Below are 17,838 nucleotides of genomic sequence, written 5' to 3' on the forward strand. Positions count from 1 at the left end.
TAGGAGTCACCTGCGAGTCATGATCAATGTACCTATGAAGTTTCATGATCGTAGCCATTAGCATTCTTGAGTTATCATCCGGAAACCATTTTACTATTTCAGGTCACCGTGACCTTGACCTTTCATATAGTGACCTTAAAATCAATAGAGGTCAACTGCGAGTCATGATCAATCTACCTATCAAGTTTCATGATCCTCGGCATAAGCATTCTTGAGTTATCATCCGGAAACAATTTTACTATTTCGGGTCACCGTGACCTTGACCTTTGACCTAGTGACCTGAAAATCAATAGGGGTTATCTGCGAGTCATGATCAATGTACCTATGAAGTCTCATGATCCTAGGCATAAGCATTCTTGAGTTATCATCCGGAGACCATTTTACTATTTCGGGTCACCGTGACCTTGACCTTTGACCTAGTGACCTGAAAATCAATAGGGGTCATCTGCCAGCCATTATCAATCTACCTACAAAGTTTCATGATCCTAGGCCTAAGCGTTCTTGAGTTATCATCCGGAAACCACTTTACTATTTCGGGTCACTGTGACCTTGACCTTTGACCTAGTGACCTGAAAATCACTAGGGGTCATCTGCGAGTCATGATCAATCTACCTATCAAGTTTCATGATCCTAAGCCTAAGCGTTCTTGAGTTATCATCCGGAAACCATTTTACTATTTCGGGTCACCATGACCTTGACCTTTGACCTGGTGACCTCAAAATCAATAGGGGTCATCTGCAAATTGTTATCGATGTTCCTATTAAGTTTCATGATCCTAGGCCCAAGCGTTCTTGAGTGATCATCCGGAAACCACCTGGTGGACGGACCGACAGACCGGTTGGCTGGGAACCCTGCACAAAAAAACGCTGATTAAAAAATTGCGCCCATACTGGAAATTGAACTCTGGATCTCTCAACGTAAAAGCTGATATTTCATGGCTATACCACAGAAACATTCAATACTATCAGTTTTACATTAGGAACTGTATCTTGCTTTGATTTTAAACAAATTAATTAAGTTTGAAAACATACTATGTGACCATTCCCGATGATGGAAATCGGATAATAAGGCAATATTATACCAAGTTCATTATACGCTTAAAACCTTCAAAGTGATTCAATACGTTTATTATAATAATGTGGCAAAAAAGAAAATCTGAAAAAATATTATCATCAAGTTGTTGCATTCTTCTTAAACTAACTCCTAACTACATTTACTATAACTGTCGTATTTAATATGAATGCAAAGAAATATTGTAATATGGAAATTAAAGGCTGCAAGAGTAATGCTGCCCTCGAGTCTGTTTCCTGGGCCTAGAACGAGTACTTGGTATCTATGGGGGAAATCAAAAGAACACTCCCACAGTGGGGATCGAACCCGTGACCTCCCAGTCGCTAGGGGGACACTATTTCCATTACACAACGGCAAAATTAGACTTAATTCCAACTTGAACTGTCCTTGATGATTTTTTATTTACATAATTATAATCCTTAAACATTTTGTCGAAAAACCCTTATAATTAGAAATTAAAAAGGAAAGATGTCATAGGTTTGTCAGAATTTGTTGGTTTATAACCAAGTGGATCTGCATGTAAAACGTAATTGTAAATTAAAAATTAGCATGGCCTTATTTCACTCTGCAAAAGAGATGTTGAAATAATCATAAATTGAAGTTCAGTACCTGCAAAAGTCCAAAAAAACCATGACCAAAAAGTCGGGTAACCTCATTACTAGTACTAGTCTACATTAAAAAATTAATTGGCCAATTAAATGTTAATTCGAACAGTGCTTGACCTTAATGTTTTACCAGCCACAAGATGCAAGTGGTCTGTGGTTTCCCTTTACCTCATGCAGTTTCACAGTTTTGTCCAAGAGCAGACTAAGACTGAGACTAGTAAGTTGCTCAACAACTACAATAGACCTACGTGCAATAATGTGTTTTCCAGTACCACAGGAATTTCAGCAGGAGAACTAGCCTCCTGAACCAGGAACTGGATGGTTTTGTGGGTTCTTTCATTCCCAGGGCATTGGCGGCCTTTGAAAACGATGTATAGGCCTCTAAAACCTGCCCAGTCTCGTACTGAAACTAAAACCGATTTCATTCTATTCAACTCACTAACTTGACCCTACAACCAGATCTATGTTTGAAAGGCAGATAGTAGGTGATTATAACAAGAGGGCCATGATGGCCCTGAATCGCTCACCTGACTAACCTTGCTACATCAACTTAAATTCTATCAGCCCATATACAATCCAGAGCCAGATTTTATAAATTAATACATTCTGACAAAATTTCATTAAGAATTGATGAAAACTGTGACCCCTTTCATCTACACAAGGTTTTACTAGCATTGGCCCGGTGACCTAATTTTTGACCCCAGATGACCCATATACAATCAGGGCTCCCCCTGGCCCAAACATTTCTATAGCCAACATTTTAGCCAAATGTAATTTTTGTAGCCAAATTATAAAAACTGTAGCCAAAGTTTTAGCAAAGCATTAGAACCACATGTTGTAAGTCTAGACTAAGGGGTGTAAAAGAAGAAACTACAAAACAAAGCTTTAATATGTTTATTACTATAATCATCATGTGTGCATAACAAAAATAAACAGTTTACATCAAACCATTTATAGAAGTACATACATCATAACTCAAGCACATGTTCATAAAATAAGCATATGATAAATTTACATTACATGAGCACATGATATCCTGAACATACATTTTAGCAGAAGGCCATAATCCACATCATGTGTGCATAACAAAAAAAACAACAGTACAACAAAACATTTATAGATATACACACATCATAACTCAAGCACATGTTCATAAAATAAGCATATGATAAATTTACATTACATGAGCACATGATATCCTGAACATACATAGCAGAAGGCCATAATCCACATCATGTGTGCATAACAAAAAACAACAACAGTACAACAAAACATTTATAGATATACACACATCATAACTCAAGCACATGTTCATAAAATAAGCACATGATAAATTTACATTACATGAGCACATGATATCCTGAACATACATTTTAGCAGGAGGCCATAATGCGCCTCAACTTCAATCCAGCCCAAATCTTGGAAGCACGTTTGAAATCAAACTTTTCCATTGGTGGGCTGTCTTAGAATGGACAAAATCAACAAGTTCTCCAACTTTTCAATTTTAATAGAATTTCTGAGAGATGTTGAATGTCAATTCCCTTTCTACCAAGCAAATTAACTACATTCTCATATAATATGCTCTCTGCATTTTCTCTTTGAAGTTCAGCCATTCCAAACTCATCAGTTTCCAAAAGTCTAACATAGGTCACTACATTTTGCTTCACTGAAATGTCTGTACTCTCATCGATCATGATACTGTACTTGCATGATGTCTGTATCTTCTGGAGAAGATCACTCCTCAGAACGTCTGCCATACAGTTTTGAAATTCCGACACACTGGAGCTGTGTTCATATGACGTGTGGCTGTCAACTCGAAGGTCATTGAGCTGGGTTGCACCCTGAAAATATATTAATACAAATTTGCATCCTGAAAATATAATTTATGATTTCAAGTATATTTTGCTCAATATTTGTAGCAAACTTAAACAAAATCAAATTTTATCAATCAATTTAAACAATCAAATATCAAACAAATCAAATTTGTTTTTAAGATGTTTTATTTATTTTTTTACCAGCAAGACACACAATCTGTTCAGGTCTGGAACCAGCGATGATGTGAGAGTATGTTGTGCAGCAAAGTACACATTAGTCATAGTCGACACTACAGCCGCTTCACTTTTGGATATTGCTGCAGCCTGCGCATTTGTCATTGATGTTTCCAGACTTCAAGCTTATGAGGCCTCTTTGTGATCTGAAATAAACAAAATTAAATATGCTAAATTTCAAAACAAAAAGCTCATTTTGAAAAGTGTCAATATATATCTATTATGAACATAACAAAATAGTATTGTTATTTTTAATATATTATTAATAATATAAAAAGTGTTCATGTATATTCATTTTAATATTGATTGTCATTCTTTTTTGTTACCTTTTGATTTTTCATGTTTTGAAATGTTGTCTTTTTTCAACATACTACACCCAAAGTGAATGAATTTGATTTTTAAAACTGTATGCATATTTTGCAATACATCGTTTTTGATTTTGCATTATAGTCTAACCACTTAAATTCCGAAAGCCAAACATCTTTGAATGATCTATTATCAGATTTGATTTTTTTTTAGGCCGTGTCATTAGATTCGTCAGAGTCCAAAGGACGCTTGTTGCCTATGGTCACCATAATGGCAGTCGCAATTTCTGACACTTTCGCCGAAAATGTAAAGGGTTTTATAATATACCCGTTCATCTATCTTCATTCACAATTGTAACACATTTAGCCTTTAATCATTACAAACATTACGAACTTCTCGAAATTAAAATCAATTATCAACTTCTTTTCTTACGTTCATTGTGTGACTAAGTTGATAATTCGCTAACGGCTTTTACTTGAATTGATTGAAATTCAGGCAGCAATCTTTAATCTTTAATCAGATGCAGACAATACCAAACTTCCAGATTGGTGTCAGACATTTGGTCTGACGGATTGACAAATTCTGTCAGACCGGATTAGTGTTTGTCAAACCAAACAAAAAGAGAGAAAACACAAAATGAAATGACGGTTACACATAGTATTTATTTATATCATAATGACATATATCAAGTATGTACTATCTAGTAATTTTATAAAACAAGTATGATACTATATATTACTAGATATTATCAGATATCGGAATAGAGATTGGAATTCAAATAATTGATTATCTTTTTCTCATTGTCTCCTGAAAATCTGAACAGTAATCACTATTGTCATCTTAACAGCATTGATAATTGATTTGTTGAGTTTCTGCGTCAAAGTCTACGACATTATCAGGTTCAGCAGTCTCCTGCTCATCCGAGGTACCTACAATTAAATATGATCAATCACTTGAGTCTTGTCAAAATTTGTTTGCCAATATTCTCAATATAATAGTATCAGTACCAGGTAATACTTTGGTAAGAAACCTCAGCATATCAGGCAAATCTCACAATACAAAATATAAAGACAATAAAATTAGTTGTGAAATAATCTTTTGGAAAGAAGACAACAATATTTTGAAAACGAAATCACCTGCAAACAATTCTACGTCAATGTTATTTTCGCTTCGCAATGCTGTTGACATTGAAGATAATTGACACAAATAGAGGTCATCCATTGAAACTTTTAAAGCACAGATGTGCACGTGACATTCGCAAGAACTTTTTCTCCAGCCGCATTATAAACATACTGAATAATCTACCAAGTGCTATCGTCACAGCCAAGAACACGGATACATTTAAAAGACGCCTGTATAAACATTGGATCAATCACCCGATGATGAATGATTATAAATGTGACTATAATGTAACAACCGCAAGCAAAACACTGAGACTATTCAATAGTGAGGACGAAGAAGAGGCCACTACAGAGGTTCAAAGGACCTGCGGTGGTAAACCACCTAAGGTAACCTAAGGTAAGTTAATTGACCTCTAACATATGCAAGCACCTTGCTGCATGGTCCCGGCTCTCGCATTTTGCGAATTGACATGCACATATGAGCGTGGAACTAGTACTTAATAAATATCCGTTTGGAAATTTCCAGACGCTGTCACAGAATATACTGAGTTGCAACAGTTTGTATTTCAGATACATCGAAACACACTCGGCAAATTCCGTCTCTACGTTCAGAATATAGTATCCTGTGATCCGAGTTATTTCGGAAAATAAGGCGTATAACCGGACATGTGCGAGCTATTCTTATTGGAGGACACAAATAGATCGAAAACATAAAAACGACACTGGTATTAATGTATTTAGTTCTACATGTTTTGATGGCAAATATTGGAATTCCACGGAGCATCAGACAATGATTAATAAGATATTTATTATATTTTTTGAAGTCGGACATTTTGGTCTGATGGAATTGCAAAATTGATGGGACCTTGTCATAATCTGTCAGATATGTCCGTCGGTCCGACGTAGTTTGGTATTGTCTGCAGATGTAATTGTTTATTTAAGCCAATAAGATGTACGATTACACCATTGTTTTGTTTTCACACCAGTCATTTTCCTTTGTCTCAATGTCAGGTTCTGACCGGTGTTAATGCCAACTGCATATCAATTTTTCAGGTCAATAACATGGCGATGTATTGAAGCACAGTCTACAGCTGAAAGAGTTTATTATCTGGGACGGCATTTGTCAGGAAAAAATCGTTATTATTTTATTCCCTTAATTTGCTAAATTTTCGCCATTGGCGAATCTGGCAAACTGCAGCGGGAGCCCAGTAATGATTCAAAATCAGTAATTACCAGGACAAACATTCTGACCATATTTCATTAAGATCAGATGAAAACTATGACCTCTATTGTCTACACAAGGTTTTTCTATTATTTGACCTAATGACCTAGTTTTTGACCCCAGATGACCGAAATACAATCCCAACTCAGATTTTATCAAGATGAACATTCTGACCAAATTTCATTAAGATGAAAACTGTGACCTCTATTGTTTACACAAGGTTTTCTATTATTTGACCTAGTGACCTAGTTTTTGACCCCAGATGACCCAAATACAATCCCAACCCAGATTTCATCAAGATATACATTCTGACCAAATTTCATAACGATTGGATGAAAACTGTGACCTCTATTGTCTACACAAGGTTTTTCTATTATTTGACCTAGTGACCTAGTTTTTGACCCCAGATGACCCAAATACAATCCCAACCCAGATTTTATCAAGATAAGCATTGTGACCAAATTTCATAAAGATTGGATGAAAACTGTTACCTCTATTGTCTACACAAGGTTTTTCTATTATTTGACCTAGTGACCTAGTTTTTGACCACAGATGACCCAAATACAATCCCAACCCAGATTTTTCAAGATAAACATTTTGACCAAATTTCATAAAGATTGGATGAAAAGTGTGACCTCAACTGTCTACACAAACAAATTGTTGACGGACACACACGCACGCACGCACATACAGACACCGGACATCACACGGTCACATAAGCTCACCATGTCACTTCGTGACAGGTGAGCTAAAAATGCTGTCCAAAGTAAATATGAGCCTATAATTCAAATACTACAAGAGAAGAAGAAGGCCAAAACCCTAATATGCTTATCTGAATCCCCAAAGAACTTAAAACAGTTCTGTGCAGGTATTGTTCAAAAGGTTTCACGAAAGACTTCACACCTCATGGTGGCAAGGGTGAGATTTTAATTGTCAGCAAACATATTGCACGCATCAGTGAACTCATAAGAAACAAGAAACCGTCTGAGACGGGTGATTCTCCCCAAAGGTTTTTTTGTCACAATATTGCACTATATATTCAGATAAAAGGAAACGTCTTGAAGGGCATAACTTTTGACAAAATAATATGATGGATGGTTTAGCAACTTAAAATTTCAAAGGGCCATAACTCTCTAAATAAATCATCTAACCAGAACCCACAAATAACATGCGCATCTCCTCAAGGTAGTTAAGCTTCCCATAAAGCTTCATTGTATTCCTGTCCGTAGTTGGGGAGAAATAGCCCGGACAAAAATTGCACTATATGTACAGTTTATAGAAAATTTCAAAGGGCCATAACTCTGTGAAAAATAATCCGACCAAAAACGGCTGATAATATGCACATATCCTGTTGGTAGTGAAGCTTCCCATAAAGTTTCATTGAATTCCAGTAATAAGTTGCTGAGAAATAGCTCGGACAAGAATTGCACTATATGTACAATGGAAATTTCAAAGGGCCATAACTCTATGCAAAATCATCCCACGAGAACCGGCTGATAATATACACATCTCCTCTTGATACTGAAGCTTCCCATAAAGTTTCATTGAATTCCTGTAATAAGTTGCTGAGAAATAGCTCGGACAAGATTTGCACTTTACATGGAAAATTTCAAAGGGCCATTACTCTGTGAAAAATCATCCGACGAAAACCGGCTGATAATATGCACATCTCCTATTAGTAGTGAAGCTTCCCATAAAGTTTCATTGAATTCCGGTCATTAGTTGCTGAGAAATAGCCCAGGCAAGAATTGCACTATATGTACAGTTAATGGAAAATTTCAAAGGGCCATAACTCTGTGAAAACTCATACGACCAGAACCGACTGATGATATGCACATCTCCTCTTGGTAGTGAAGCTGCCCATCAAGTTTAATTGAATTCTGGTCATTAATTGCTGAGAAATAGCCCGGACAAGAATTGCACTATATGTACAGTTAATGGAAAATTTCAAAGGGCCATAACTCTGTGAAAAATCATCCGACAAGAACCGGCTGATAATATGCAAATCTCCTTTTGGTAGTGAAGCTTCCCATAAAGTTTCATTGAATTCCGGTCATTAGTTGCTGAGAAATAGCTAGCCCAACAAAAATTGTGCACGGACGGACACACGGAAGGACAGACGAAGCAGCCACTAAATTTGGGGGGAGCATAAAAAAGTTGTAAGCAAGTGTCATGATGATTGCACAAACAAATGTGACTTCTGGAGTTTTTACAGGCATTTCTTAAGTTTGACCTAATGACCTTATTTTGAATCCCAGTTTCCAATTCATTGAAGACATAATTGGGTCTAATGTTGTTACAAAGTTTCACATATATGGGGCAATAAATGGGGGGGGGGGGGAAATGTTGCCAATAGAGTGTTCACAAATGTTTTCTTTAATTTAACATAATGACATCATTTTTTATAGCCTACCACCTAGTTTTGATTAATCATAGATTTAATTGGATAAACGTATTCACCAAGTGTCACGAAGAGCCGTCTATAAATGTTGCAGCTCTTTATTTAATTTTACCTGTTCATCAAGATTTTGATCCAACATGATCCAGTTAAACATTTTGCTGCGATATCATTTGGACACATGGCGAGTTACATGTATCATTGAGACAAATGTTCTGAATAAGATTCATGGAGATTTAGCAATAAATTTAGCCTCTTGAGCGTTCACAAACCTTTCTTTATTTTGACCTAGTGACCTACTTTGAACCCCATTTCACAAGTTTCAAACTCAGCAGATATATCACAGGGAAAGATTTTCTTATCAAAGTTCACATCCATAAGACTATACAAATGGCTTCTAGAGTACTTATAAACGTTTTTCTTAAATTGTCATCTTTTTTTGGACACCATAAGACCAGTTAAGAGATTTTATTTTTGCCCTATTGGGAAAAGTACCGGTACTGTTCCGAACAGGTAAAAATGGGAGTTAAAACCCTTGAAATTTGAAAAATTTGCGTCAAGAAATCATCAGTTTGGGTATTATGGATCTTTTAAATTGCTTAGTAAAAATTGCACACTAAATTAATTAAGCTTTTCATTCACATGCATTTTGCTTAAAAAGTACACTTCAGTGCTCATTTTATTTGTTCACTTGCAGTAAATGCACTTTTGGAATTAAGTTTTCCTTCCTTTTGAGAATTTGTCATATGGCAAATTGGGAATTGATTAGTTTTTCCTCAATTGGGAAAGTACCTTTTACAGGTACAGTAAAATTGCAAAAACTCGAGCTGGCGATTTCTCGAAAACTGGCGATAACTCGAGCATTTAAGGAAGTCCCTAGCATTTTCCTGTAATTTCTATATAAAAATACCCGCAATAACTCAAACATGCGATTTTCGATAACTCGAGGACGTGTGCCGGTCCCTGAGAGGCATTTCACACCTAATTATCTGATAATTATTCAAGGACACTTACTCGTCTGGTCGGTGCTTAAAATATTCGAGTTGTAAAAACAGCGCAATCAAGCAGACAAAAGGCGCTCGATTAGGTGTGAAGTTAGTCGCAGATTGAGAAACACTGGAAATTGTCATCCTTTGAAATGCATATCAAAGCTACACAGTTTTAAAGATAATTAAATAATTACCAGCAATCGATAATTATGATAAAATGTATGGTATAAAACAGAGCGTATCAGATAATGTTTCATGTGCATGTACGTACCTTGTGTTCTATTTTAAATATGCTACATGTACATTGAATATGGATTGAATATTTTTATTATATATGTGTTTTGTATGTATGTTGATTAAATGAAATGAATTTACGATCATCCGTATTGTTTAGTTTATTATACTGTAACCTTAAGCTATTTTTACAAAGCCTTTTCTTTCTCTAAGCACCGTCTTACATGTAAATAAAGCGTTTGCGGTCAGAGTTAAGCATCATTAACCGAGACAGTGAAAACAAATAATACCATGGATTACTCGAAACCTGCAATTACTTGAGCATCGAGGTCAGTCCCGTGTTTCCTCGAGTTATCGCAGTTTTACTGTACTTCACAAAAGGAAAAAATTGCTGCAGTTTCATACATGACCACGACATCATTGGCATAAATATGCTAACCAAGTTTTATGAAGATTGGGAAATAAATGTGTCATCTGGACTATTCACAGGGCTAATATCAACAAAACACAAGAAATTAAATGTGAAAGGTTATCATTAAAGCTCACCATAATCTATGTTGTGCTTGGGTGATTTGGAAATAGAGATAAATTATATTCAATTTTTAGCTATAGTGGTGATACATGTATATGAAGTAAAGGGGAGCCAAATGCAAATGTTTGGTAGAGAACCCTTTGAGGAACATTTTTGTACATATTGATATAGATTGGACAAACAATTTAGAAAATATTAAAGGAAAACAAAACTTTAACATTAAAGCCATTATTGTAGTGAATTACCAATCAACCCTCCCGTTCCCTTTTTGCTAATTTATAAGCCGACATTTATGTTGGTTATACTGCTAAAAATAATGAATGTGGAATCATAATGTTATACATTTCAAATATTTGGGAATGTTGACATATTTTCATCATCATAAATTTGCCTACATCTCATTTTAAATACTCGCCTAAATAATATGTTAAATTTTGCTGTGTAAACAAATCTACACAATAATGGGAGCATATGAAAGGCAGGAAAACAATTGTTTCAATGGTAGTGTGTTAACATATGTTCAACAAATACCATTGGTGTTTTTTTTCAAGTTAGAATTTATGGTTGCTTTCTTGTCACTGTAAATGCTGTTTAAACAAGATGGCCTATAGGGCTTACAACAAGGCAACAAACAGTTGATGTTAAATCCCTATAACAAGCCAAACTACAGCAGCACACCTTTCCTTTCATCCTGAATAGCTTGGCTGTTACCAAGTTGGAGTCTGGCACCTCAGAGGCTTCTTGCAGTGCTGCAAATGCTGATTCCAACAATTCTTCTGCCTATTAAAATACCAGTTGTTTTCAATGAAAGCCACAAAAGGTAATTGTCTGCATACATGTCTTGGTACTGTTTTGAGATTTTAGCATGAAATGAACAAGTTCAGAACAATGTGATGGCAAGGTCTAGTAATTTAAGTTAAAATAGTTGAATTGTTAATATTTTTCAAATGTAACCAAACATATACATGTAAACATAGGTATGCAGCAATAACACATATCTTGAAAGGTACTTTAACATATTAAAAAATCACATTGTTAACAATCATTTTAAAATAAAATTAGCTACATGTTGAAGTTTTAAAAGTACATGTATTATAGGCAATAGCGACCTTTTTTAATTTCTTGCGTTCAACAGATGCAGAAATAGCTTCAATCATGGTGTTGACAAGATGGGTGTGTTCTTTTGCATTTTTCCAGTGATATATGAGGCTATCATACACTGGCAGGAGGCTGTCTATCAACTGCCCAATCTGTTCCACTGGGGTCCCTCCTTCAGCAATCTTTCGTGCTAGGGGAAAGTTGTTCCTGTCAAAGGTAATTGTTATGACTTCTAAATTTTCACAAATGAAAAAACAACAAACAAACATATTTTCTAAAGCATTAAACTGAAAAACCAATGTCAATATAAACATTATTTAATAAATGAGGATTCTATTAAAGTTTGTGACAATGTTGTTTGTTTTCCTGTAAAACAAGTGGGCTAATGTTTTCCATGACATCCTGATGATATAACGAGGAAAAACACAGCCATGACATTAAACTTGCAATTTATGAAAAATAATAGATTGGCAACAGACATTCCCAAAAGTGTCGGAAAGTTGAACCTGACCGACGTTTTAAAAACAGGTCCGATTGAAAATGCCATGTTGCCGGTCCGAATGTCCGAGAAATAATTCAAGAAGAAAAGTTGATTTATTTTATAGAATTCGTTCCAGTGTGCGATCATTTGAGAACGAATATTCCTGGGCATTCCGGAAATTTGCGCTTGGTACCAATTTCGTCCGGTCTTTAATTTATCGATTTCTAATTAGTTTGCGGCTGGCAAAGAATGAACGGTAACTGACGAAACCTCTTCGCTACTTTCCGAAAAATCTTACGATTCTGCGAAATGCTGCTAATGTCCGCCATCTTGAAATTTTAAGTGATCGATTTATAGCAATGTTAAGCACTGCAGTAGCATATTGTAAAGCAATATGTTAACCAAATTATATATTGATTACATATTTGCTAGGTTACTGGTTACTCGTTTACATTTTCTACATTCAAACTATATGTATAAAGCACATTTTATTATATGTGCAAAACATGTACATGTTTTTGGACTGTCGTATTCGGATACAGTATGATTCGTCAATTTTAATTTATTTTCGACGTTCTTTATAACATTTTTATAGAATGATGATACACATGCGGTGATACGGATTATATGGCTTATAATATTTCGCATTGTAGTCACCAGAAATTGCAACTAGAAATACTACAAAAAAAGTACTATAAGCTAGGTCACGGGGGTGTCCCCCATAGGGACTCGGCCCTTAATCCCCGTTGGGGACCTGCGGTCCCAGACTTCTAGCTTAATTTTCCGGATTTCAAATTTTGTGTCAATTGACAATTTGACACCCCTGGAATTAAGAAAACAAATATGTAACCATACAACTTATCGACTTAGGAAAACAACCAACACTTAGTATTAATGGAGCATCTGAGTTGTTGCCGAACGACATAACACTTAACTTCGCAAATATATAAATACGATATATATGTTTGTACATTGATGTTTCGGTCCTATGAATCCCAGTCCGGTCCTGCAAGTTATCTCAGACTACCGGACCGGATGTCCTGTGGACTTAAAATACTTTTGGTAATGTCTGGGCAATTCAGTTCATTTTTCTCAAATAATGACAAAGTCATATTTTTGCTGAGACTTCTGTGTTAGAATATCAACAAACAAGAGATGTGTTCGTCAGAAACACAACGCCACCAATTGCCCAGCTTTGAAATAAAAAAAAATCAAGTTGCTACCTTCAATATTGCAAAAGTATTCATAAAATAAGCGATTTGGGCCACATATATTTGACCTCTGACCTTGAAGGATGACCTTGACCTTTCACCACTCAAAATGTGCAGCTCCATGAGATACACATGCATGCCAAATATCAAGTTGCTATCTTCAATATTGCAAAAGTATTTATAAAATTAGCAATTTTGGCCACATATATTTGACCTCTGACCTTGAAGGATGACCTTGACCTTGACCTTTCACCACTCAAAATGTGCAGCTCCATGAGATACACATGCATGCCAAATATCAAGTTGCTATATTCAATATAGCAAAAGTTATTGCAAAATGTTAAAGTTGGCGCAAACCAACCAACCAACAGACCAACCAACCAACAGACCAACCAACCAACAGAACAACCAACAGACAGGGCAAAAACAATATGTCCCCCACTACTATAGTGGGGGACATAAAAGAAAAAAAAATTACCTTTGACCTTGAAGGATGACCTTGACCTTGAACTTCCACCACTCAAATTGTTCAGCTTCATGAGAACGCCGCTTTGAAATTTTTTTATTTATTTTTTTACCTTTGACCTTGAAGGATGACCTTGACCTTGAACTTCCACCACTCAAAATGTGCAGCTTCATGAGATACACATGCATGCCAAATATTAAGTTTCTATCTTCAATAATGCAAAAGTTATGGCCAACGTTAAAGTTTTTTTTCCGGACGGATGGACAGACTGTCATACACACATAATGACATACTGACTGACGGACAGTTCAACTGCTATATGTCACCCTATCGGGGGCATAAAAACTCTACCTCATTAAATAAAATATAAATGTTTGCAGGAAAATCATACTTGAATGAATTACAATATTACATTTTGAACAGAAGTTAATGCTTGAAACAACTTACTCAGATGTGACAGACACAGCTAGTCGGCGTCCACGTTTAGTTTTCATTTCTGCTGCTGTTCTTGCAAAAGTAAGGTCTGCAATCCTGTTGTCTGGTCTCAGTGATCGCATATTTATCATAGTATCGAGATCTGTAAAGTAAGAAAGGAAAATATTTACTTTTCAATAATCAGTTCTGTTTCCCCATTTATTTTTACATTTTTTTTCTCCTCATATATTTATAGCTTAAGTGCATCTTCAAGTGAACTACTTCAAAATGTATACCAAGGATGTATTGAACTTAATTTAGACAACATAAGAACAAACGGTCTAAGCAAGAAGTTTTAAAGATAATTTGACAACTGTAACTTTAAGTATGCTAAAAATATTCCACAATTGCCCTATAAGTAAAAACTGCTCCGCCTCCTCGCAGCCATGTTATTAAATGGAACAAACATTTTAAAACTCAGCTGCGATAATAAAACAATGTCCCAAGCCAGTTGCATGATAATTTGGAAAAAAACGTGATTTTAATTGTTCATAAGATTTAATTTGTTTTTTGCATGTGAAATAGTTTTTGACCCCACATGACCCTCACAGACAGACGGACATCAATACTGATTCTATTAAAGCCCTATCTGACAGCTCTGCCTCATAGCAAAGGATATAACAATACACTTGGCACTATTGTTCATAGTTTTCCCTTCAAAGTTTTGTCTCAGTATACAGCAAGGTAAAGGAGTCCACAAAGCAGCATTCTAGCATTTAACTGCACATTTACCTTGCATTTTGAGGTCGATGCGCTTTAACTGATTCTCCAAATCCTCCCTCGGTGGGGGTCGTCCTAAAATGTGATATGGAATTTGTTGACGTAAAACATCTGCAGACAGCTCCAGAAATGTGGCAGCTTTTGTATGCAACTCGATCCGCTGTGACTCCATGAGTATTTCATACGCAGTCTCTTGCAGAAGTTTATTTGTGAACATGGGTTCATTGCAAGATGGAACGCTGTTCGGTTCAGAGGCTGCCACCTCCTCAGCATTGCAGTAACACTTGGACTTCACGTTTGATCTTTCTCCAAGGCTCAACCTTCTGTCAATATGCTTTGGTGCATTGGAACATTCAAATATACCATTCTCCATCAGTTTTCGTATGCCCTTCGACAGTTTTGAGCGATGTGCCTTTGGCATGAGGGTTTCCAAGATGTCCTTCCGCACTCTCTGCCCTAGCACTGCAGCACACTTTATCAACAGCTGCTCAGAGGCTCGCATGGAATCTATCCTGGCAATCACCAGCTCTGAAGTTGCACAAATAGGGGTCTTATGAATGATTCAAGTTGATACTAAAAAATCTGAATGTAAACAAATTAGATTGATATATTTGTTTTCATTATTCAATTTAAAGGCAAATAAAATTTTCAAATAAAATTTTCAAATAAAATTTTCCCTAACATACAAAAATTATGTATAAGTTTATCAGAATAACATCTCCACAACAAATGTTAATGCTGAAAACAAGATGCGTTTGTGAAACACAATGTCCCCCTATATGATGTTTGACCTTGAAGGATGACCTTTACCTTGTGAAGGATGACCTTGACCTTGACCTTTCACCACTCAAAATGTGCAGCTCCATGAGATACACATGCATGCCAAATATCAAGTTGCTATCTTCAATATTGCAAAAGAATTAATAAAATAAGCGATTTGGGCCACATATATTTGACCTCTGACCTTGAAGGATGACCTTGACCTTTCACCACTCAAAATGTGCAGCTCCATGAGATGCACATGCATGCCAAATATCAAGTTGCTATCTTCAATATTGCAAAAGTATTTATAAAATAAGAAAATTGGGCCACATATATTTGACCTCTGACCTTGAAGGATGACCTTGACCTTGACCTTTCACCACTCAAAATGTGCAGCTCCATGAGATACACATGCATGCCAAATATCAAGTTGCTATCTTCAATATTGCAAAAGTATTCATAAAATGAGCAATTTTGGCCACATATATTTGACCTCTGACCTTGAAGGATGACCTTGACCTTGACCTTTCACCACTCAAAATGTGCAGCTTCATGAGATACATATGCATGCCAAATATGAAGTTGCTATCTTCAATATAGCAAAAGTTATTGCAAAATGTTAAAGTTGGCGCAAACAGACAGACAGACCAACGGACCAACAGACCAACAGACAGACAGGGCAAAAACAATATGTCCCCCACGTCTATAGTGGGGGACATAAAAATTCCATTGTAAGACATATATACTTCATTTATACTAGAGAGTTTAGAGTGTTCATAGATAACAGCCAGGCTAGTATCGAAGCTTTGTAGCAAGCGGTATTGATTTTTTTACAAAACTCTTTATTTTGGGTTTACCAGAATTTTGACTTCCTGAATTAGTCAAAAGGTAGGTCATTGTTAAGGTCAAAAAGAGGTCAGGCCAACATTTTTTTTATTTTCTGTTTTACAGGATTTTTTTTTTAAATTGAGTCGGGGGGAATAAATAAAAATAAAAATAAAAGCATGAAAATAAGCAGTCGACCAAAAAAATAAAAATAAAACTGTCTAAACCGATACTTTTTTTTTTTTTAATTTAAAATCTCAGCAAATTTAACCTAAATACTTGCATTTACCTTTAAGTGTTTTATATATCTCATTACACTGTTGTAGAAGCTTTTTATAATAATACTAGACATACTTTTATCTACATTTATAGGTAAAAGCACCTTTTGCATGTATATTACTTTAATAGAGACTAAACACGCCAGGTGTGTGGTTTAGTATAGTGTAGTAGTGGTGATGTTGTTGTACTTCTAACACTATTTTTCCTACATGTAGCACCTCGACATTCCTAAGCCTGCAATGCCATCTTTAAAAATGCTGGTTTGCTGTGGCATACATCTCATCTATTATTTAAGTGTTTTTTTTACTTTGTATGATGTTCATTGTTTAACAATTAAATTTTAATATGCAGTTTTAACTATCAATCATTGTGATAGCAAGCAAACAAGCATTATGTTAAGGATGAGCAAGTGTGAGAGCTTTCTATCCAATGTTGTTTGATACAGATACTCAACAAAAGTCAGTGATTTTTTTTTGTTTTTTTTGTTACAGCCTGTGCCATTAAATTTGGATTGGGAAAATAAGCGCAATAAACATTATAAATATGATTATAAGAGCAGAATTAAAATGGTTAAATGCATGTTTGACAGCATTTTTATATTATAAAGTGCTGCTTAAATGTCTTCTTACAATGAAGACAACATTAAGTTAATATCCCTCCACATACAAAATAATCTATAGATTCTTAAATTCACCATTTAATCACAACCATTTTAAAAGTATTAATTTAATTGAGCATTTTTTTAAATTTAATATCATATAGTGAAAACATTAACAAATATCAACAAACACGCTTAAGTGTTCTTGCTGTATTAATGATGTATTAAATGGAGTTAAAATAATATATTTAATTTGTTTACCTTTCAATATCTTACACTTGACATCATCAGTTCAATGCTATTTCAGTAAACTGTACAGCGTGACAAACATAATAAAGCAGAATATGCATATGAATCTGATTATACACAGATCCATTAACATATAAATCAAATCATGT

The 17,838-nt window shown here is 35.4% G+C and overlaps 1 protein-coding gene across 2 annotated transcripts in view; it reads right to left on the reverse strand.

The window, feature by feature from the left end:
- LOC127856920 (adenylate cyclase type 10-like) overlaps positions 1 to 17,838 on the reverse strand; it is a 107,896-nt gene that overhangs the window by 20,315 nt on the left and 69,743 nt on the right. For both annotated transcript variants that reach the window (XM_052393116.1, XM_052393117.1), the window contains exons 20-24: positions 14,989 to 15,504; positions 14,230 to 14,359; positions 11,636 to 11,831; positions 11,205 to 11,306; positions 1,925 to 2,085 (exon numbers count right to left, since the gene is read on the reverse strand). In XM_052393116.1, coding sequence (XP_052249076.1) covers positions 1,925 to 2,085; positions 11,205 to 11,306; positions 11,636 to 11,831; positions 14,230 to 14,359; positions 14,989 to 15,504 — 1,105 coding nt within the window. The remainder of the gene's footprint in view (positions 1 to 1,924; positions 2,086 to 11,204; positions 11,307 to 11,635; positions 11,832 to 14,229; positions 14,360 to 14,988; positions 15,505 to 17,838) is intronic.

The sequence above is a fragment of the Dreissena polymorpha genome, chromosome 14 (genome assembly GCF_020536995.1).
Source record: "Dreissena polymorpha isolate Duluth1 chromosome 14, UMN_Dpol_1.0, whole genome shotgun sequence".
NCBI classification, from domain to species: domain Eukaryota; kingdom Metazoa; phylum Mollusca; class Bivalvia; order Myida; family Dreissenidae; genus Dreissena; species Dreissena polymorpha.